Source organism: Antechinus flavipes, chromosome 6 (genome assembly GCF_016432865.1).
Source record: "Antechinus flavipes isolate AdamAnt ecotype Samford, QLD, Australia chromosome 6, AdamAnt_v2, whole genome shotgun sequence".
Lineage (NCBI taxonomy): Eukaryota > Metazoa > Chordata > Mammalia > Dasyuromorphia > Dasyuridae > Antechinus > Antechinus flavipes.
Window position 1 is genome coordinate 162,952,847 of NC_067403.1, and position 22,806 is coordinate 162,975,652.

The following is a 22,806-nucleotide window of genomic DNA, read 5'->3' on the forward strand; positions in this document are numbered from 1 at the left end:
ATGTAATGTACTCACTTTCTCCCCTTTCAAAAATGTGATACGTGAATCATCCGTATTCCTTCTCTCCTCGAAGTCTGCCATGACTTGGGCTGTTTGGCTCTGGCTATAGCATCTCACTGAAGATTCATAGCTCAGGTCTCCACTTCGAATGATGGGAATGTGCAGAATGCCATCCTTTTCCTTCACTAGGTACAAATCCTTAGCAAACTGCATGCTGGGCACTAGAAGGATGGAGGGAAGAACAATGTCCTCATTAGCTTCCTGGGAATTTCTCTGTGGCCACAGTATCCAGCTACAGAACCATTGATTGAAGAAAGAACTCATCAGCTGCACAGTGGGACAGCAGCAATGAAAACTCATATAAGCGACATGGGACACACTACATCTGGTCCTCAAGGCAGAGTTTTTGTTCTTGCAATGAGGAACATTTTATCCTGGAATAAAATGGGGCAAGAAAAACATGTGGTTTCTAAAGAACATGGGGCTCTTAGAGAAAATGGGCTTCTGTCATGGGGTGGATTGTATTCCACATTTACATAGCGTTTAAAGGAAAGCTGATGTATATTTTGTATAAATAATAATAGCTTGCATTTATATTTTACTACTATATATTACTTTTAGGATTTGCAAAGTGTTTTACAAACATTATCTCAATTTATCCTCACAAAACCTCTAAGAAAAAGATACTGTTATTATCCTCATTTTACAGATAAAGAAACTGAGACTGAGAAAAGGCAAAATGACTTGCTGAGGATCACCATTAGTAAGTATCTAAGCTTCATTTGGACCCAGATGTTCCAGTCTCTAGTGCAACACTCTAATCACTATGCAACCTAGCTGCCCACAAATATCTCTGTGCAGATATTCCCAGTATTTCCATGATGACATATTTTCACTTGTTTGTCTGCTCCTTGGAAGTGGAAAGGCTTCTTTTCTCCCTAACAATCCTACTACAAAGTTCTATGATTCCAGGACCATAGATCTGGGTGTGTCCAAGACTGCATCAAATAGAAGATTTTCATTTTACAGAGGAGACCAGAGAATGGACATGGCTTACCTAAACCAGGAGGAGAACCAGGGCTAGACTCTGAACCAGGATTCCATCTCCAAGTCCAGCTTTCATGACCACATTGCCTATCCCTCAATTCTGATGGCTAACTGATATGCTGTTGACTCCTGGCTACTTTCTGAGTTTGAATTCTGAGTTTTGATAGAAATCATCACTAGCCCCTAGGAGTGCTTAGGGCACCACAAGGATTGCCAGGCAAACAAACATTAACATGCCCTGTTTCCAGCCTTGTCTCTAGAGCTGTAGGAAATCCTCTTATCTGCTCCTATTATGGCCTCTTGAGACTGCTAAACCTGGAAATGGGAGTTGAGGAAGGAAGGTCCAAACAACACCTAATCCTGTGATGTTCAGAAGCATTGGGAAGATAACTTGATTTACCTAAAACATGTGTAGTGCCCATGACTTCTGATATTAATAAAAAGTATACATTCATTATCTAATTTAAACCTAGCAAACAAAATTTATTCCTAAAAGCATTCAAAAGCCTCTTCTTCAAAGAACACCATCACCTAAAGAAAATTATAATGGTTTTGGCTATTATTAGTAGTACATTCAAGTCAATAAATTAAGGTTGTGACATATATAAAAATAGCATGTAGGATGAGAGGCTTGTGGTGATGATGTCTAACTTCTACCTTGAAAGAGATGAAAAAATAGCTCCAATTCCTGGATGAAATGAAGCTCAAACCCTCACAGAATGAGGTTTGCTCTCAACAATTTTCCTAGGATTCTAGTTGTTGTGAAGTTGAGTTGGCTAGTATCAAATCAGAGATAAGGGCAATGGAAAGTGATAATGTTGATGGTGTTTAATCAATGAGCCAACCAGATGGTGGGGCTTGTCCTTAAAATTCTTGCTGTCTACTAAAGAATTAATATAGTGTATTGTACATAGTAGGGGCTCATTCAATCACTTATTGATCTTCTTAATAATATTCTGAGTCAACTTCAACTCCAGTGACTGTGGTAATATTGAAACATGTAAGATTTTGTAAGATTAGTAAGTAAGATATGAAAGGACATTTTTAAAGTTCCTTCTAGTTTAGGAGGATGGCAAAGGGTATGGTTGTATAAACAGGAGTCTGATCATCCACAGGAACTCTGAGGTTATTATATTACTTAATACCTGACATACCAGAACTCAGGTACTATATAAGTAGCTAAGTGGAAAAATGGATAGAGTTCATGGAGTTGAAGTCCAAAGACCTGAATTCAAATTCTACCTTAGCCACTATTGTGTGACTCCGGATAAGTCATTTTAATTTCTATCAGTCTCAGTTTCCTCATTTGTAAAATGAGATCAATAATGTCAGAGTCATTGTAAGGATCAAACAAGATGATATTTTAAAGTGCTCTGTAAGCTTTAAAATGCCATACAAATGTTGACTATCGTCATTATCATTATTATTGCTGTTGCTCCTTCCAATTTTGGACTTTACAGTAAAAAGCCAGTCTAAGAGAGTCATGAAGATGATTTAAGGATTTGGAGCCTATGGATGAAGATGAAGAGGAAATGAGGTTTAATCTGGAGGCAACACTAGTGGCTTTTACGTGTTTCAGAATTCACTACATTGAGAACAATGGTGGATCAGCTAAAGAGCCAGATTTGGGGTGAGAAGCACCCTGGGTTTAAGTTCTGACTCTAGCAGCTGGCTAAATGATTCAGCCAAAGTGTACTTAACGTATTGCCTAAATGTGTAATGCATGTTACATTTTGCTATGCAGATATATGTGTCATATATATGTACCAACATGTCTTATCATATGCACATGTGTTTAGTTTATATATTCAGTGCATATATGTATGTCTATATGTCTATATGCATTATATGAATACTTTTGTGTACTTTCATATATTTGTATTGCTAATGTGAATATTATATATGTATATGTTTGAAATGTCAATGATGATGATGATGATAATGACAATGAGGACCATGATAACAATCAAGGGCTCTCCACCTCCAGTGAGAATTGGACAGAAAATGGACTAAAATGGGATCATTTTAGGTTTAGATTTTAAATTTAAGATTCAAGTTAGCTAAAATAAAGAATTTTGCAGATTATTGTTATAAAATACAATATTAGTGTTATAGATTATTGACATTTAAAGAAGTTGCAGAATGTCCTTCTCGGAAAGCCCTAAAAATTGTAGATTCATTTATGTTGAGAAATTAATGTAATTTGTCCTGGAGCTTAGAACATAAATCAATTCAGTACTTCAATAAACATGAAGCACGTGCTATGTACAAAACACCATGTTAGCTAGGTGCTGAAGGCAAATCCAGGGACAAATAAAACACAGAATCTATCCTTGAATTGTTTATAATTTGGGTTCTTCTGATCCTATATTCCATGAAACTCCAACATCAATACTTGAACATGAATAAACAATTAAAGAGCATTTGCTGTGTATATTAAATACCAAGACAGGAAAGGGAGAAAAAGAGATAGTAGGAGAGAAGAGGAGAGAGATGGAAAAAAGAAAGGAGAGGGAGAGAGGGAGAGAGGGGAAGAGAGGGAGAGAGGGAGAGAGGGAGAGAGAGAGGGAGGGTGGGAGGGAGGGAAAGAGAGAGAGAGAGAGAGAGAGAGAGAGGTGCTATAATAGCATTAGTGGGCATATACTACAAGCACTATTTTCTAGGAAGCACCAAATAGATTACTAATTTGTAGCAAGAAATGAAAATAAAAGGAGGTAAAGAAAAGCAAAATGAAAGGAAGAAGAATTTCCTTTACTGCAAATAACAATGTTTAAATCCTCTGTGAAATGAAAAAAAAAAAAAGCAATCCAGTTTTATCTCCACTTGCATGTAATCTTCAATCCTGAGAAAGCAAGGCCTTTTGCTACAGTTATTGCTCCACAAAAATACTGTGTTCATGGATTTTTAAACATAGTTACAACATGAGTTTTTTTTCCCACTGAATTGAAACCATTTTCCCATCTCAGTCTCTCAAAGAAGAAAACTCTGAAGGAAAGATGGAAATGCAATCAGATTCACCACTTATGAAAGCTCATCCTAGATCTTACCATCTTGAAATGTGTCATTGATGGCAATGATGGCTTGGAAAGGTTTGGTCATCTCTGCTCCTTGTGCTGAGCTCAAGAAAACCACAAATGTCTCTAATCCTTCAATCGCAGGATACTGAGCATCATCCAAGATGACCAATGGGCAGTGCTAGAAAAGGATAAAAACAAAACTTACCAAAGACCTAGAATACACTTGTGTTTGGTAAACCAAAGGCCAGGTGATAGAGTTTATCTGTGGGTGCTCTTTGATCTTAAACTGAAAACATTGTTTTCTTTATTATACCCATCCCATATGTTTTCAGGACTTTATATAAATACATCTGTTTTCAGGACTTCATATGTAAAAACATTAAATAAATACTTTATATGTAAATATATCAGCTATCCCTAGAGGGGAAGTACAGCTCTAAGACACCAGAACATTAATGACGTGTTAGGAAAGTTCTCCCATGAAATTTTTGTGAATAAAGTACAGAATGCAATGTTGCAAAATGACATCATGGTTGCTGAGCGAAAAGATAAATGATGCCTTCATTAATTAATTAACAATTATATCATCACGGTTCTCCATCCTTCTGACTTTATACTCTGGTGATCTTTGTGCCACCTCACCTGTTCAGTGTCACCAGGCCGAAATTCCACTTTTTTAGAGCTTGGAATATAGTCAACTCCTGGAGTAGCAGAAGGTGGGTCAGAAGGACGGGTCGCACACCACACTGATGTAAAAGTGGAGAGATCAGTACCATGTCGGATAACAGGAATCTCCACTGTGCCTGTAATGAAAGCAACACAGATTTTTGGTAATCACCTTGAGACCGAAATTTTTTTTCCTCCTAAGAGAATAAAGGTTTTATTCTCAAGTAGTAAGGAAATGGCAAACTACTGCAGTATCTTTACCAAGAAAATCTAAAAATGGGGGCACAAAAAGTTGGACATGATTAAAACAACTGAACAATAACAACATATCATACTAGAGAAGGTTACTTGCTCTCATGGCCACTTTTAATGGTAAGAAAAAAGGAATGGGAATGGAGGGGGCAGAAGAGGTAGTCGGATTTTGCATTATTTACCTGCATCTTCACTGACGGTGTATGCTGTGCTGCCCAGGGACACTGTGGAAGCATCATTGGGGCCCCCAATGAATACTTTGGCTGAAGCTACACTTCCAATTCGGGCATTGTCAGAAGCATCTGCCAGCGCAATCTCAAATTCCTCTTCTTCCTCATACTCGCTGTCATCAATCAGCATGACATCACAGGTGGAAGTAGTGACCCCAGGTCCAAATATTACACGATTCTCAGATGACATTCCCCTTGATTTAAAATCAGATCCTGATTCGAGAGCATAGAGACTGCTTCCCCTAGCTGATTTGGGGATGGTGTAGCAAATGGCAGATATGATACTGCTGGAATCTCCTGAAATGGAAAGGTTGGGAAAACAAAAATGTGAGGATGAATATTTCTTAAATATTCACGTGAATCTTTGATAGCTTTTATGTCTGCACCCTTTGGATATCTTCCTTCCATAGCTAATTCCTTCAAAGATCTGCTGGGAAATTTCCTTAATTGTAGCTTCTTTTAAGGTCAAATGACCTTAAACCACCTGAGGATTCAACTATTTTACCCAACTGCCAGAGATGGATTTCCCATTGAGTGCTCTGTTAATTCACAAGACTCATTACCTAAACCCCCTACCTTCCATCAACAAACACAGTGCTTGGAGAGATAAGGGACATATTCATTGCTTTAAAAGAGGCAAAGTAGTTGTCTCCTGAAGGTAGTTCTCAGTTCACAGGTTTTATGAATCTACTTCTGCAGTTAAACTCCCATAAAGGAATGAGCTTGCAAAAAAAATGCATGTTTGTAGAAACAATTTTACTTATCTTCTCTACTGTTTCTCTTTTATCAGCCCATGATCAAGTCTGGGTTGCCGCCCAAAGAAATCAATGAACCCGACTTGTTCACCAAATGGCAACGCTGTGGTTTTATGGAGCATACAATATTTGCTACATTAATTTCTAGTCAGTAGATTTAATAAAGAACTTAACAACCATTTAAAGAAAAATACTCATTCTCTTGGCATCCCCATGACTTTTAAGGGGATTTAATTCCTAAAAGTCTTTATTTTATAACATCGTAAAATCATAAATCCCCATAATTTTTGTTTTGATTTTTATCTTGAATGGTTCACTACAGAAGGGCAGGCAGCATGGTACTGTGGAGAGAATGCTAGACCTCAAATCAAGTCGACCAGTGTTAGAATCCTGCCTTTAACATTTATGAGCTCTGTGACTTTGGGTAAATCACTATATCCTTCTGACCCCAGGGTCAAGGGTCGGCAAACTATAGCTCCAGGGCCAAATCTGGCTATAATCAGTTTATGTAAGCCTCAGAAAGTATAAATTTATATTTATTTTAAAATATAATTTTTTAATGGAAAATAGACATTCTTAGTTCGAAAGTCATACAAAATTAGGCAGTGACAAGTCAGGGAGCATAATTTTCTGACATTTGCTCATAAGCAACCTTCTAAGATCAATCTTTGAGAAGCGCTGTAATCTTTATATTCGCAACCAAAATCCCAAAGTGATGAACCACAGTCTTGGACACAAGGTTGACACTATCCTCAATTCTATTTTTCTTTTCACCAAGCTGTCTCACAGAGTTATCTTGGAAGCATTCTTTACCTCGGCGCACCAGAGGGTCAGGTCAGCCTGATAAATAGTTACTTCCTTTCTCAGAACAAGGCAGAAACAATCTTTTGAGTCAGGTTGCTGATAAAGAGTAGATTCTATTGATTTTCCTATTTATCATGGTGGGGGAAAAGGGGAGAAAAGCTTGTATGTATGTTTTGTAGCTACTCATCCAGTGTAGCTTGTCTATTAGGCTGAATTAATGGAAGCCTTCTGCATATTGCTTATTCTGTTGAGGGGAAATAACTGAGGAAAGAATGGCATCTTTGGAGCTCAACGCTTTTATTTTCTATTATGATCATCCAGGCTCTTTTATTTAAGACTCTGAAAGGCTAGAATGGAACATCATTATGCTACTGAGATAGGCAGGTGATAAATATTTTCTGTGCTATTTTAAAGATTGAGAAACTGGGACACTGAAAACTCTGCTCTTCTCTTTAATGACATTACTCCTCATTAGTAGACACTGAAGGAAGCAACACTGACTCATTCCTATTAGATAATATGAGTCCTCCTTGAGTCCACTAAGGGACTACCTGGGAATAGCTTCACTAAAGTGAATATGCTTTGCTAAGTTCCAGATTAACTTCTCAGAAACACCTTTGGCATAGGAGAGAATCTGGCTTAATAAGATGGATTTGACCAAGGCCACCCACAGAATTAGGAATAAATCTGAAATTCTATTACTCTACTCATAAGCTTTAAGCTCCCACATAATAGCAAGAATGCTCATGAACTGACCTTTTCTTTCAATAGGTGCAAACAGAAATCCAGCACTCTCATTGACCCGATAGATCTTCTTATCAAACTGTAATGTAGGTTCGTCTTCGGTATCATTGATAATGACCTTGGCCTGGGTGAACTCTCCCAACAAGGCATAAGCTGGCATGCTGAGCTCCACAGTGAAGAATTCAATGTTTTCAAATATATCATCATCATTAATTACAATGGTGCAGGATTTTGTATCTTCTCGCTCATCAAATTGTACCTGTCATTAAGAGAATAATAAAAGGTCCACATCAGAAGCCTATGACAGCTGGTCCCTAGTAACAAGCATCTCCTGTTTCTAACTCCCTCCAGGCTCTCCAGGTTGATGTATACCTGAAAAAGAGTCCTATGAGATAAGGCACCAAATCCAGAAAGGAAGTGAATTCTAACTCAACCTCTCATATCAACTTACCTGGTATTGATAAAAGAGTTTCTATTTCCATACCTCAGTTGCTTCATCTGAAAAATGGGAGCTGCTTTAAAAGGACCTTCTATTCTTTGTTATGTAATATATGAGAATTTTCAAATTATGAAAAAGTCGGAAGATATTTTCTAATCCTGAAGTTATAAAAATATAAAAATTTATTTTCCAATCCTCAAGTTATGAAAATACATAAAATTAACTACCATCTTGCTCTTTGATGAGCACCTTGGGCATTTTTTGGTCTAGAAAGTTTCCCTCTTGCTCTAAAATAACTAGTTCTACTTATATAAACACCAGATTCAAAGGAGGTTTCTTTTTTCTTCCCCAAACTCAATATCAGACTTGTCTAACTTTAGCATTGAAAAGAAAAGGAGAATGGAGCATGAGCTTACAAAAATGAATTTGCATAAAATGGGTTGAATATTTAGCTAATTTTTCACTATTAAAATAAGCTGAATCTAAAATAGCTGGAATACAATTGGAACAAACTTGGTTATTTCCTACAGTGAACATATGGGAGGAGCTAATTATCATGTAACTAACAAGAAAATAAATGAGACATTTTCCACAGTCTCCCACTCCCAAATTCTCAAAAATTCCTAAAAAAAAGAGAGATAGATAATTGTCAATTAATACCAAATAATGCCAACATGAAGAATGTCAGTCTTTGATCAGCAACTATGTTCCTAGGAAAGATGCCAAAGACAACACAAGGCATCCCACAAGGCCTAAAACTCTCTCTGAGCCCTCCTCACCTTGTTCCACCCCACTGGTAATAAGCAACCAACAATGATTCTGACTAAGAAAAATTCTATAAGGGAGAAGGATCATGATATTTTCTGCTTTGGGCACACCAAAGTAAAAAAACCTGCCAATGCTACAGAAATTCTTTCCCGGGTACCTTTTTCAATTCTACAAAAAATGGCAAATGCCAACTGACTGATAATCAAGGGAAAAATTAGATTGGGGTGGTTCACAGTGAATGGCTGCTTAAGGAAGATGACTGAAACTCCTCTGGATCCAGTCCTTATAGGTTTGGTTATCTAGACATCCCACAAAATGAAAGGAAAGTAAGGAAATACTTTAGACTACTGCAAGAGGATTGTACCCACTAGCAATATGGGGAGAAGATAAATAATGAGTGATAAGTGAATGTGAAGAAAAAAGTTGAAATACAAAGATTTAAAGAAAAAGTAACAGTAAAAACCCAGAGAACAAGATAAATTAATAGAAAAGATCATACAACTAGAAAAAAAGATGAACACCCAATCCTTAAAGAAATTACAAAGCCCTCTTTAAAAATATTCTAAGACAAAGAAAACTGAACTAATGCCAAATAAAACTGAGAATTCTGTGGATTTATATAAGAAAATATGAAACAAAAAGAAGATATTTCAAGGTATTATTATAAAGGACATAAGAGAAAAATTCATAAGATAAAAAATTAGGAAGAAGCAAAAGTTGGAATTGACTGCTCTCAAAATATAAATAATTAGTAAAATAGGAACAAACTAAGTCTTCCAAAGAAGTAGAAGATAGGATGAAAAAATCTGGAATACAAAAACACTGAAGTAAAGAGAAATCTTGCAAAAGAGAAACAAAAGACAGCAATGTTTAAAAACAAAAACTATATACCCTATAAAAGTCAAAAATCACTAATCTTGAATATAGAATATTCAACAACAATATAAGGAGCATATATCTCTCAAAAGAACATGAGAAATTAAACAATCTGAAAATCATAATGTATATCTAGAATTTCTGAATACAGAAAAATATAACAATAGAAAGAATCCACAAATCATTTCTGGGCAAGGGGAAGGAACTTTTGTACATTATTCAAAATATACAGTGATTATATTTAACAATTCTAATGATCAAAAAATTCTGCCAAGTGGCCAAGAGAAAGAACTTCAAATATAAAGAAAAGAAAAATCAAAGAACCCAACATTTATTTGCGCTAAATTTCTCTCCCTCTCCCTCCCTCCTTTCTTCCATCTCTCCCTCTCTCTTCCTTACTCCCTTCTGCCCTCTCCCTCCCTCACATGCACTTACTTGAGCTCTCTCTCTGTCTCTCTCACTCCTTATGTATATATGTGTGTGTGTATGTGTGTGTGTGTGTGTGTGTGTGTGTGTGTGTATATATATATATATATATATACACACACACACACACACACACACACACACATACACACACACATATAATTTATATATATATATATATATATATATATATATATATAAATGCTGTGTAGGTATGTATATGTATATATATGTTTGTGTGTTTATGTATATGTATATTTATAATAATTTAAAAGTATCTATCTGAAACCAAAAGCTACCATTATATACATTTTAAAAAAACACTGGAAGCTTTCCCAATAAATAAAGAAATAAAGCAAGGAAGTTCCCTCATATTCTTTGAGACAATTCTAGAAGTGCTAGCAAAAGCAGTCAAGATAAAAGCAAAAAATGTCAGTTGTTAAATCTTGGTCTTTCTAACTTCATATTATTAATATACAATCCCTCTCTGTATTCACTGAGGCATCATCCTATTTCATGCTTTCATCACCTCTCAATAGACTTTTAATTGATTTCTCTGATCCCCACTCCAAACTTATTCTCAGCACTAGTGATGTTGAACTCAAAAAACCCTGATACCTATGGCCTGCATATTGACTTAAAAAATCACAAATTAACATTATCTATATTTCATTGCCTATTTATTTTATTTTGTTTTGTTATTTATTTTGTTTATTTTATTTATTTTGTTAAATATTTCTCAATTATATTTTAATATGGCTCTTTGGGGGTTTCATGGTTGCTTGAAGGAGGCTGGGCCCTTTTGCTTTTCACAACTGACAAAGAGATTTACTTAAATCTCTTTGGACTATCCATGTCATCGTTGGCTCTCTATTAACTGTGAAGAGCAGATATAAAGTCCTTTGACTGGCATGCAGATTTCTTCACACTCTGATCTCTTCCTATCACCTTAGTCTCCTTACACTTTACTCCCTTTAATATAAAGTCCTTTGACTGGCATGCAAATTTCTTCACAATCTGGTCTCTTCCTATCACCTTAGTCTCCTTACACTTTACTCCCTTTCATATAATCTATAATTCCATACTGGTCTACTTGCTATGCTTTCTATATAATGGCCTATCTTCTTTATTGGCACTTGTATATGCTTAGAATCCCATGCCTGAAATATTCTGCCTCCTTTCCTTTTTGGAATTCCCAACATCTCAAATTGTACCTTCTAGAGAAGACTTTTGAGGCTGCTAATGACTTCCTCCCTAAAGTTACCTTTCATTATATCTTGGTATGTACCTAATTATTTATATGACATCTCCCCAATTCAATAATCCCTGGAGAAAAAAAGGTCTATTGTTGCCCTTTTTGGTAATCTATGAACCGTACCTGACCTAACACCTAGTGACTACTAGATAAAGGTTTATTGTTTGAAGAGAGGCAAAACTATCTCTATTTGGTTATGATATAATGTTTTAGTTAGAAAATCCTAAGGAATCAGCAAAAAAAAGTTAATTGAGACTGTAGCTTCAATAATGTTATAAAACTGCAAAATAATCCAGAAAATTAAATAGCATTTCTATATAGCAATGACAAAAACAGGGGATCAATAATAGAAAGGAAAATCCTATTCAAAATAAATACAAAAATATATGAAATATTTAGTAGTCATTCAACCTACCAAAGCATATGTAATTTTTGTATGGGCACATTTACAAAATGCTTCTTAAAAAGTTCAAATACTAGCAGGAATATTTAGTGTTCATTGACTGACCACAGAAGAATAATAAAAATGACAGTTACCAAAATTAATTTACAGATTTAATAGTACAATGGATTTAACATTAACAATTAAATCAAGATATACAGTGATTATATTTAACAATTCTAATGATCAAATTAATGGATTTAATTGATAGTACAATGAATTTTACAAAGCGAGACAAAATAATAACAAAATTCATTTAGAAAAAAAAAAAGAACATCGGGAAAATAATTTAAAAGATAAGAAGGAAGAGGGAAGGAAACTTCTAGACCTAAAACTAAATCATGAAGCAGTGAATTTATGAAAAACATTGGCAGTCGGGTTTTTTTTTTCCCATTGGCAGTTGTTTTAAAAAAAATAGAGAAGTTGATCAGTGGAACAAAGTGAACAAGGAAGAATTATAGATAATGGAACTTAGTAATAAGTTTGATAAACTTGAAAAAAATTACCTATTAAAGAACTTCTAGGAACTTCTCTAGGAAAACTAAAAAGAAATTTGGATAAAATTAACATTACACAAATATTTTCTGGCACAATGGACATATGAGCTGAATAATAAAGATTAAAAAGATCATAAAGTTAGAAGAGTAGCAATCATATGCTATGCAAATACAATGGTAGGGGGTAAATATTTAACCAAATAAGGGACAGAGGAAATTTCAAAAAATAATATAGACAATTTTGATTATATAAAATGAAAAGCTTTTGAACAAAATTAATGTATTTTTTTTCTTTTTTTTGCAACATGAGTTATGTGGAAATGTTTTTCATATGACTTCTTATGTGTAATGGATATTATATTGGGAGGAGGTCCAGGGAAAAAGAGAATTTGGAACTGAAAATAAAACATTTTAAATTAAAAAAAAATAATGTGCTTATGAGAAGAAGGGGAATGATCAATTGGAAAGGCCTATGCCTGAAATATATTAGGACAGTCTGATAGTTAAGATATATACTCGATGAATGGAAATATAGGAGACCTAAATCCATTACCCAGTGAGTAAGTGTTCAAAGAATATGAAAAAACATATCTCAAAAGAAGAATTGCAAATATTAATAGAAATTTCTTTTTCTTTTCTTCCCACCATGTACCCCACTAGGAAAGAAATTCCTCATAGCATTTCTTATAAGCAAGCAGAATGAATTTCTTTATTGGACATGTTCAAAAAGTATACTATTTCTCATCCTGCATCTGAATAATTTACCTCTCTATCAGCAGGTGGATAATGCTATCAAAATTATTCACTTTTTAATACTGAAGTATTATGATAGGATTTTTTTCTTGTTATGCTCATTTCATCCTGTTATCAGATCATACAAATCATTCCAAATCTCTCTGAAATCATCTATTTCCTCATTTCTTAGATCACGATTCTTAAAGCATGTTATTATACTGCATTCCTATTATTAACAATCATAAGAAAGAATGTTCCACATCATTAATAATAGAAATGCAAAAATGAAAACAACCTTGAAGTTTGACAGACAGAGATTGCAAAAGATAGGAATAGTTTATATTGGAGGAATTGTGGAAAGACAGGCAAACTAAAAATATCAGCTAGATAGTACAATGGATTTGGGTGCCAAGACCTGGAGAAAGGAACACTCATTTTCCTGAATTCAAAAGTGGCCTCAGACACTTACTGGGACAATCACTTAATCGTGTTTGTGCCTTTGTTTCCTCATCTCTAAAATGAGCTGCATAAGAAACTAGAAAACTATTCTAATATCTTTGCCAAGAAAACTGGGGTTACAAAGAGTCAAACATGCCTGAAATTACTCAACACCAACAAGACATATTGAAGCATTATTGCTAGAGTTCTGAACTGGTTCACACATTCTGGGAATCGATTTGTAATTATACAAAAAAAGTGATTTTTAAAATGCCTCTTCTTGATTTAAAGATTCCACTGCTAGGCAATATACTCTAATGGAGTTAGGAAGGCTCATCTTTCTGAGTTCAAATCTGGTCTCAGCCACTTACTAGCTGTGTGACCTTGGCAAGTCACCTTAACAGTTTGAACTAAGAAGTAAAGTTCTTCATCTATAAAATGAGCCAGAGAAGAAAATGGCAAAGTACCTCAGTGCCTTTGCCAAGAAAACCCTAAATGGGGCCCCAAAGAGTCAGATATCATGGCTGAACAACAATGTATTTATTTGTAAAATAAAATGACAAAATTTCATGGCTTTATTCCAGTTTTACTTTGAGTAGAAAACTAAAATCTACATATGAAGATGAGGATCTTTAAGAATAAAAATGGAGAGAAATAGGGAAATGGATTTTGCTTGACTTTGATATAAATGAAACATATTTGGTTTATGTGGTTATAGTCAAAGACCTTTAGGGTCATTTAAAATCTATAAGACAAATTATTTTGATTAAAAAACCCTCAAATTATAACAATTCACATCAAGTTGTTTTTCTTCCAAAACATTTCCTCTTTCAAAGAAAACAAAAATCTGTTGTCTAAATGTGAGGTCTATATCTAATTGGTTTTTTTTGCCTTTCTCTTTAAAAGTTGTGACCCATTTTGGGGTCAAAAAAGATTTGACTATGAATCTTTAGGGAGTATGTATATTTAGCTTAACCTATCTTCTCTTCATTTAAGAATCATGCATAAAAGAAAGTCAATGGCATTAAAAAATACTTCAATGAAACATGAGCCCAGGTTTTGGAAAGATGTGTATTGATTAGAATAACTCATTATACTCAACAGAAAGAGTGACTCTTTTCATACAATTTTAGAAAAGATGTGTATTGATTAGAATAACTCATTATACTCAACAGAAAGAGTGACTCTTTTCATACAATTTGAACACAGGGCAAGAGTGAGATATCGCTGGTTTAAGTGGCAACCTATGTAGTAAGATTTCAGGGCCATTAGGAAGGCCCCCTTGATGGTCATGCTCCACAAAAGTCTATCATTATTTATTACTTTGAGTCTTTAAGACTCAAAGACTTTTCAGTCTTGAGAAAATTAAAATTTCCTTAGTTAAGCTGATAACATATTATAACCATAATTTAACAAAGCAGCAATTAAATGGTTATCTGAGAATAAAAATAAGGAATAAGAAAAAGATACCATAGAGACTTTTCAGTCTTCAAAAACATTCAAAATTCCTCAGGAAGGCTGTTAACACATTATGACACAGAATATTATTGTTCTATGGGAAATGATGAGCAAGATGCTCTCAGAAAAAAAACAACAACAACAACAACAACAACCTGGAAAATCTTCCATGAACTCAAAAGCAAAGTGAAATGTACTGTAAATAAAGTAACAGCAATTTGGGGGATGACCAGCTGTAAATGACTTTGCTATTCTCAGCAGTGCAATGATCCATGATTACTCTGAAGAATTTATGATGAAAAATTCTATCCATATCCAGACAAGAAACTGATATTGTTTGAATACAGATTGAAGCATACTCTCACTCTCTTTTTTAAGTTTATTTTTTCTTGATTTTTTTAAAATCAGGTGAGAGAGGTTTTCTTTCACAACATGACTTTTATGGAAATGTTTTGCATAATTGTATATGTGATTTTTTAATGGGGGCTGGGAGTGAGATAAGGGAGAGAATCTGGAACTCAAACGTTTTAAAAACAAATGTTAAAAATAAAAGAAAAAATGCCTTATGACATCAATGATAAACTAACAATCTAGTAAATGGTTACCTGAGAGTGAAGAAGGAGGACAGGGAAAAATGGAAGACACCAGGAGAGAGAGCAGGAGTATCAGAAAAAAAATGGAGAAAGGTACCAATGGTGGCGAGGACCATTCTTGCAGCTCAAGATCAAGAATGAGATTCTTGCCATACTTATACACTCACCTGTCCAGCATACTCCACATAATCTTGATGCCCATGTTTTGAGCCTGGGTTGGAACTAGAGATGGCTGTCCCCTGTTCAGTGCGACACAGGACAATAGCATATTGATTGAGGTTCCCAGTTCTCTTCACGGTGACACTGACAGAGCCAGCCTTCTCACTGACATTGTAACTTAAAATACAAGAAAAAATGGCCACAAATTTCATTACACGTTGTCATTACACAAATTTGTTTAAGAATAATGCACATTCTGAATTTTTTAAATTGGACCTGTGAAGATATTGATAAAAACAGCTAGGTGGCCCAGCAGATAAAATGCTGGTTCTGGAGTCAGAAAGTTTCAACTTCCTGAGTTCAAATCTGGCCTCAGACACTTAACTTGCTATGTGACTCTGGGTAAGTCATTTAACTGGTTACCTCAGTTTCCTCACCAGAAAAAATGAACTGGAGAAAGAAATAGCAAATTAATCGAGCATTTTTGTCAAGAAAAACCCAAGTGGGGTTGAAAGGAGTCAGATGTGATTGATGTTACTGAACAACAACAGTACATAGATTTTATAAACCACTATGCTTAAAGGAGATTACCAGAAAGTTAGCACATGTGTGCTTGTCAGTCTGCCATTTGGCACACTGAAGATTATCTGACCCTAGCAAAAAATGTGTCATATGGAGAGCACAGAAAACAGTGAGAAGTATTAAGAAGACAAATAAAATATGTTTTCTCTGATTCATATATGGAACAGCATGGAGCAGGCCAGGAATAAGCTGTGGAAAGGTCCTAGACTTGGGGAAAAGTAAAGTGGAGTTCTTTAACAGCCCAAATATTTAGATAGCTGGAGATTTATAACAAAGTTTCAAGTAGTAACTTTTAAACTTTTTATAACAGACTTGTTACTTATAGTACTTAATTATTAGTTACATTATTTAAAAAGATAAAAGTTAAAATGAAATAGGTGCTGTATCTTCATTTTTTTACATTAGAGGTCTGCAGCAAAGACAAATACATGGATCAAATATTTTCCACCTGCTTCTTTCATATCTATCCCTGAGGATGACCAGCTTCTCCTGATCTCAGGAGATTCTGAATATTGCTACAGGATTCACCTGATGGACAGTGACCTAGAAATCAAATTCTGGGGGGATTCATTCACCTCCTTAGGATGATTATTACAACTCCTACCATTTGTTTAGCCATGCAAAATGCTCCAATTGTTGTTATTTCTCCAAATGACCAATTTTATTTAATGCAGGACAGGGAACATTATTTTGGAGAAACACGTATTCACTCTGAAAGATTTGGATTATATCTGCTACACATTAACCAGCATACCTCTACTTTCTCCTGTTGTCATAATAAGGGAAAAGACATATCCGCAACCTCAAAATTCACCCCAGTTTCACAAATCCTCTTGAAAAACTCAGCACCAAAGACAGAGGAATGGAAAGGACACAAATATGTTGGGCTCTTAACCCCATAGGCTAATTTTTATGTTTAGGTTATGGGATTTTTTTAAAACCAGCTTTAAAAGATTAATTCTAACCAAAACCTGTATGTTCATGTGCATATGTGCATTCATTTCAGTCAGATATGACTCTTTGTGACTCTTATTTGGTTTTTTTTTTTTTTGGCAGAGATAACTGGAATAGTTTGCCATTTCCTTCTTCAGTTCATTTTACAGATGAGAAACTGAGACAAAGAGGATTAAGTGACTTGCCCACTGCTAGTAAGTACCTTAGGCCAGATTTAAACTCAGGAAAATGATACTCAGGCCTAGCACTCTATCCATGAGCCACCAAAACCTATATACATATGAATAAAAATCCCACGAATGTCTCATAAATGGAATGGCCCTCAGAAGACTTAGCAGAGTACATGGAACAGAATAGGCTCTTAATATATACTGATTAATTGTTTGACTTAAGGTTAATTTCCAAGACTCCCTGAGATTCCTGCATTTGGGGAAACAAAACAATAATTGTACCTGGTATGTTTAAAGCTTATCAGGGACCACTGGATATGGAAGACATTGTCACTGACCACATTGGGTTTGCTATCTTTAACTAGGAACTGAAAGCTGTCCATTGTCTCGTGCATCTTCTCCTCATGTAACACATAACGTATCAAACCCAAATTCACATCCTCTGTGGGGAAAAGACCATCCATGAGTCAGTTCAATCATTGTTCAACTCTATTTCCTTGAATGACTTGCAAAGAGTATTGTTGTACAAAAGATCAGTGGTTCTTAAAAAGAAAGTATTTTATAGAATTTTAAAATCAAAATAATAATAGCTTAGGCAAGAGGGATCTCAGCTAATAGTAATGGGGAATCACAGAACCTGGAAAGAAGAAGAAAAAGCATATAACAGAAGTTATTAGCTCTATAAAAGCAGCTCCAACTTAACCAGCCTCCATTCCCATCTTCATCCCTCCTCCAAAAACCAAGAAGATGATACTTTTTGGTTCCCTGAATTCCCCATACTATCTTCTTCCACCAACCACTCCACTTTACCCTCTCCAAATGGAAAAGATTCTCCAATTTCTCAAATTTTCCTAGTACATTTTATTTGTACCTCTCTTTTGTACCTTTGACCATGTAAATACTATATCCACTTCAAATGTAAGTTCTTGAGAGCAAGAACCATGTCATGTTTTCATCTTAATATTCTCAGCACTTAACATATAGCATGGTTGTTTGACTGAATATATTTAGTGGAAATAATTAAGAAGATCAAAATATTTCTGGTGTGTGAATAATAAAGAGTGATTGTCACATACTTTTCATAAAAGCTAAAAAAATGATATTTTAAAAGGGTTACTGAAAAAGTGTTTTTTAAGAAATTATAAAATGCTTTTCTTAGTTTTTTCACAACAGCATTTTGTTTTTCCAATTACATGTAAAGATAGTTTTCAACATTTTTTTGTAAAATTATAAGTTTTGGATTTTGTCTCCCTCTCTCCTTTACCTCCTCTCTCCCCAAGACAGCAAGCAATCTAAGTTACACATGTACAGTCATTTTAAACATAAAAATATGCTTTTCTTAAAAGTAAAAAAAAAACATTATTTATGTTTTTTAAAGGGATTATAAAATGCTTTTCTTAGAATTTAGAAAATTCCACATAATTTCTGTGCCTTGTAAGTAGGCACTTAATCTTTGTTGAATTAATATTTTAAAGCATTCTTTAGAAGTATTGTTCTTAATTTTTAAAATGTGTATAATAAAAATGTTATCTACCTCTATAGAGAACTAATGAACTCTAATTACAAAGTGAAGTATAACTTTTCCCCTTTATTTTTTCTTAGGTGTTTTTTTTTTGCATGGCTAATATGGATGTAGGTTTTACATGATTTCACATGTACAATATATCATACTACTTGTCTTCTCAATGACTGGTGAGGAAGGGAAAAAATTTTTTAAAATTAATATTACAAATAAAAATTTAAAAATGTTGTTTCTAAAGAGATTATAAAATACCTTAAAATTAAAAAAAACATTTAAAACCTCCAAATTATTTGTGTTTTTTAGATTTTTTTAAAAAAATATTGTGGTTTTATAAAAATGATTTTCTTAGGAATGGAAAAATCCCACATCATTTGTGTTTTGTTAGGCAGAAAAGTAACCCTCATGGGAGAACAAAAATATCTTTAAATCAGGCCATGGTAAACAAAGGAAAAGATGTAAAAGATGAATGTGAAAGAAATAAATTCCCAAAGCCCTATTATGAGGTCCTTGCTGCATATATTAGAACTTCTTTATCTTTTGTGTATCTTGGCTCTTTTGGCTACAGGGGCTACTGGAGAAGACTATAGGTCCCTTCTTAATATAATACTTTTAAATGCATAAAACAAAATATAGACAACTGCAAAGGAAATTATTTCTATTAAAATACAGTTAGCTATTTTTTAAAGTTCATGGAATCTAGTGTAAGAATACCCATGATGTAAAAGCAGCTAGGAAAGAGAGGAAGGGGGACATTAGGTCACAGGTAAAGATCACAGGAGAAATGGAAATATTAAAAATATATAAACTGGTTCATCAGAAGCTCAGAAATAAATATATGGTCAATAGGCTACTAGACTTATAGATAGAAAAAGTCCTTGGATCAGGAGAAGTCCTAAGGCTGGGGGACATAGAGATTCCTGACCTCCAGTTGCCTACCCTGGGTAAAAGTTGTGGCAGCTTGGCCAAGGTGAAGTTTATTCTCCACATAGCCATGTCTGGGTCCAGTTGTTATCTCATAGACAAGATGTTTATCCTCCGTATCTGGGTCCACTGTCATTAGTTCTTTCTTGGTGATCAAGTTGGTTGCCTAGAATACAAACCCCAAAAATTTCATTCTTGTAGAGAAAATTAAATAGGCTTCTTGCCTCCTTTTTTAAGGCATCCAGGTGGAACATCTGGATAGAATACCAGGCCTAAAGTCAGAAAGTCCTGAGTTGAAATTCAGGGTCAGAAACATACTAGCTGTAGGATCAGGCTAAGTCACTTGACTGCTGTCTGCCTCCATTTCCCCATTTGTAAAATGGAAATAATAACACCCCCAAAATTGTTGTGAAAATTGAATAGCAAACATGCATAGGCCTTGGACACAGTAAAAACTTAAAAATCCTCCCTTCTTTCTTCCATGTTACTCAATGGATGGCTCTTTACCCAGCTACCCATTATTGATGGTAGAATTTCAAAAATCATAGAATTTAAAGACAACTGATATACGAATCCCTCTTACAATGTCCCTGTTAACTTGAGATGAAGACTTGTTTCTAGATGGAAATTAGCTCATTGAGGTAACCCATTTCACTTTCAGGTATTTCTAATTCTCAGGCTATGGCCCTTGGTGATGCAACTTAGATGGTACAGAGATATAGTGCTAGGCCTGGAATCAGGAGAATCTGAGTTCAAACCCAGCCCCAAAGACTTACTAGCTGTGTAACCCTGGGCAAGTCACTTAACTTTGTTTGCCCCATCTGTAAACAAGCTGGAGAAGGAGATGGCAAGTCACTTTAGTATCTTTGCCAAGAAAACCCTAAATGGGGTCATGAAGACTTGGACATAACTGAAACGACTGAACAATGACAAAATGAACTCTTAGGCAGAAAGTTCATCTTATATTGAGATAAATATCCTTCTTTAACTTTTACCCACTACTCCTAGTTTTGTTCTCTGAAGTCACAGAGAATAAGTCTAACTCCTTTTCTCTCCTTTTGAAAATTTTACATAGGAAAAACTGAAGCAAAATCATGTATCAGAATCCATGATAGCAGAGTCAATTCTCCTTCAGATAACATACATACATAATAAATTAAATACACATGCATGCAGATGTATGTGTATATTATGCACACTACACATATACACATATTTATTTCCTTCAATTCTTTTTCATGTAACATGAGTTTAAAGAACAAATGAGATAATGTTTGTAAAGTGATTATGTGGGGCTCTCCCCCCATAATACACTCCAGTTTGTCACGGTCTCTCTTAAAATGCAGTGTCTAGAAAGAAACTTAAAACTCTAGGTGTAATCTGAATAGTTAGAGTAATTCTGATGAGGACAAAGGAGTTGAAAATTCTCAGACAATACTTAAAATGTACAAGGAGCTTTCTAAACAGCAACTGTGTGGGGTAAAGAATGCCAAACTGAGGCTTAACAAAGGTGAAAAATGTGTCCAAGTTCCTTTATCACATGAATAGCATGTTGCCTTGTCACATCTCTTCCATCCTGGGTTTGTGCAGCTGACTTTTTGAACTTGTAAAGGATTTTACATTATATGTGTATATGTGTACGCATATTAAATTGCATCTTTTTAGACTTGACCCATTCTCCATATTATGTTTACATATATATATATATAAACATTCACACACATTAAATTTCATCTCCTTACACTTAAAAATCATTCTCCATTCTATATATACATATTATGTATAAACACATATATACATTAAATTTCATCTTCTTAAACATAACCCATTTTCCATTACACATGCACACACATATAGACACATATTAAATTTCTTCTTCTTAGACTTAGCCCATTCTCCTATAGTCTATAAGGATCTCTATTGATCCTAACTTTGTCCTTCAAAGTAATGTCAATTTCTTGCGGCTCTGTCACCTAAGTATTCATTGATCACAGTTTCTCTATCTTTAGAAATCCACCTAATTGTAACATACATTATTCATAGTATGCTTCTTTACCCTCTCTACAAAGCCTTAGTTAAATGCTTTCCTGAAATCCATCTACATGGTATCTAATACAATCTCTTTATCAAGAAGTCTTGTAATCGTCCCAAGGAAAAAAAAAAAAAGGAAAAAAACATTTGTCCACCATGACTTGTTCTTGTGAAACCAGCTAACTGTACCGGGTCAGTGTGACTATAGCTTCTCCCTCAAAGTAATCACCAAAACATATATTTAATAATTTGTAGTAGGGTTGGAGCAGTGTCAAAATTGTTGTCTACAGTTTCCAGAATCTAGCTTCTTGCTTTTTAAAATTTTAATTAGGACACCTGCCCACTGTGTCTTCAGTCTTCCAAAGCCTTTTCCATTCCCCACAATTCTGAAAAGATTACTGAAAGTAGTTCAGTGATCACATCTGCAAGTTCTTTTGGTATCCTGGGGAGAATTTGTCTGGGTTAGAAGACTTGAATTCATTTCAAGCACCCAGGGGCTCTCTTCTAACTCTTCACCTAAACTAGGCTTCAATTTCCCCTTAACCATTTTTGTTCTGCCCTTTCCAGTCTGAAGATTATTCTCCTTGACAGGAAAGACAAAATAAAAATGAGAACTGAGTAGGTTCCTTTTCTTTCCCATCTATTAACATTACACTACTGGCCCCAAGCTAGTGGTTCATTTCCTCCTTGTTCTTTCACCTATTTCAAACATAGTTTATAAATGTTTTATTGTGAAACAGAAAATGATCAACAACAGGAACATTTTCAAGTACAAAAAAGTGAAAAAAAAGATTTTATAAGAAACCATTATTCTATTACATACAATATACACACATCCACGTGCGTGTATGTATACACACACGTGCATATACATATATACACATATGTGTATATATGTACATGTTAAACTTAACACAGTAGTACCACCCACAATGGTTTGCTTGTTTTCTGTACATACTGCTTTCTGAATTTTTTTCTGTATATATTTAAATATTTCATTGATATTATTTTTCTTTCTTTTGTTT

At 34.6% G+C, this 22,806-nt stretch overlaps 1 protein-coding gene across 1 annotated transcript in view; it reads right to left on the bottom strand.

Moving 5' to 3' along the window:
• The window catches only part of FRAS1 (Fraser extracellular matrix complex subunit 1), a 360,951-nt gene that overhangs the window by 53,236 nt on the left and 284,909 nt on the right, over positions 1-22,806 (bottom strand). The window contains exons 50-57 of the mRNA XM_051966720.1: positions 19,766-19,916; positions 17,590-17,749; positions 15,610-15,778; positions 7,528-7,774; positions 5,165-5,509; positions 4,707-4,867; positions 4,095-4,242; positions 16-221 (exon numbers count right to left, since the gene is read on the bottom strand). Coding sequence (XP_051822680.1) covers positions 16-221; positions 4,095-4,242; positions 4,707-4,867; positions 5,165-5,509; positions 7,528-7,774; positions 15,610-15,778; positions 17,590-17,749; positions 19,766-19,916 — 1,587 coding nt within the window. The remainder of the gene's footprint in view (positions 1-15; positions 222-4,094; positions 4,243-4,706; positions 4,868-5,164; positions 5,510-7,527; positions 7,775-15,609; positions 15,779-17,589; positions 17,750-19,765; positions 19,917-22,806) is intronic.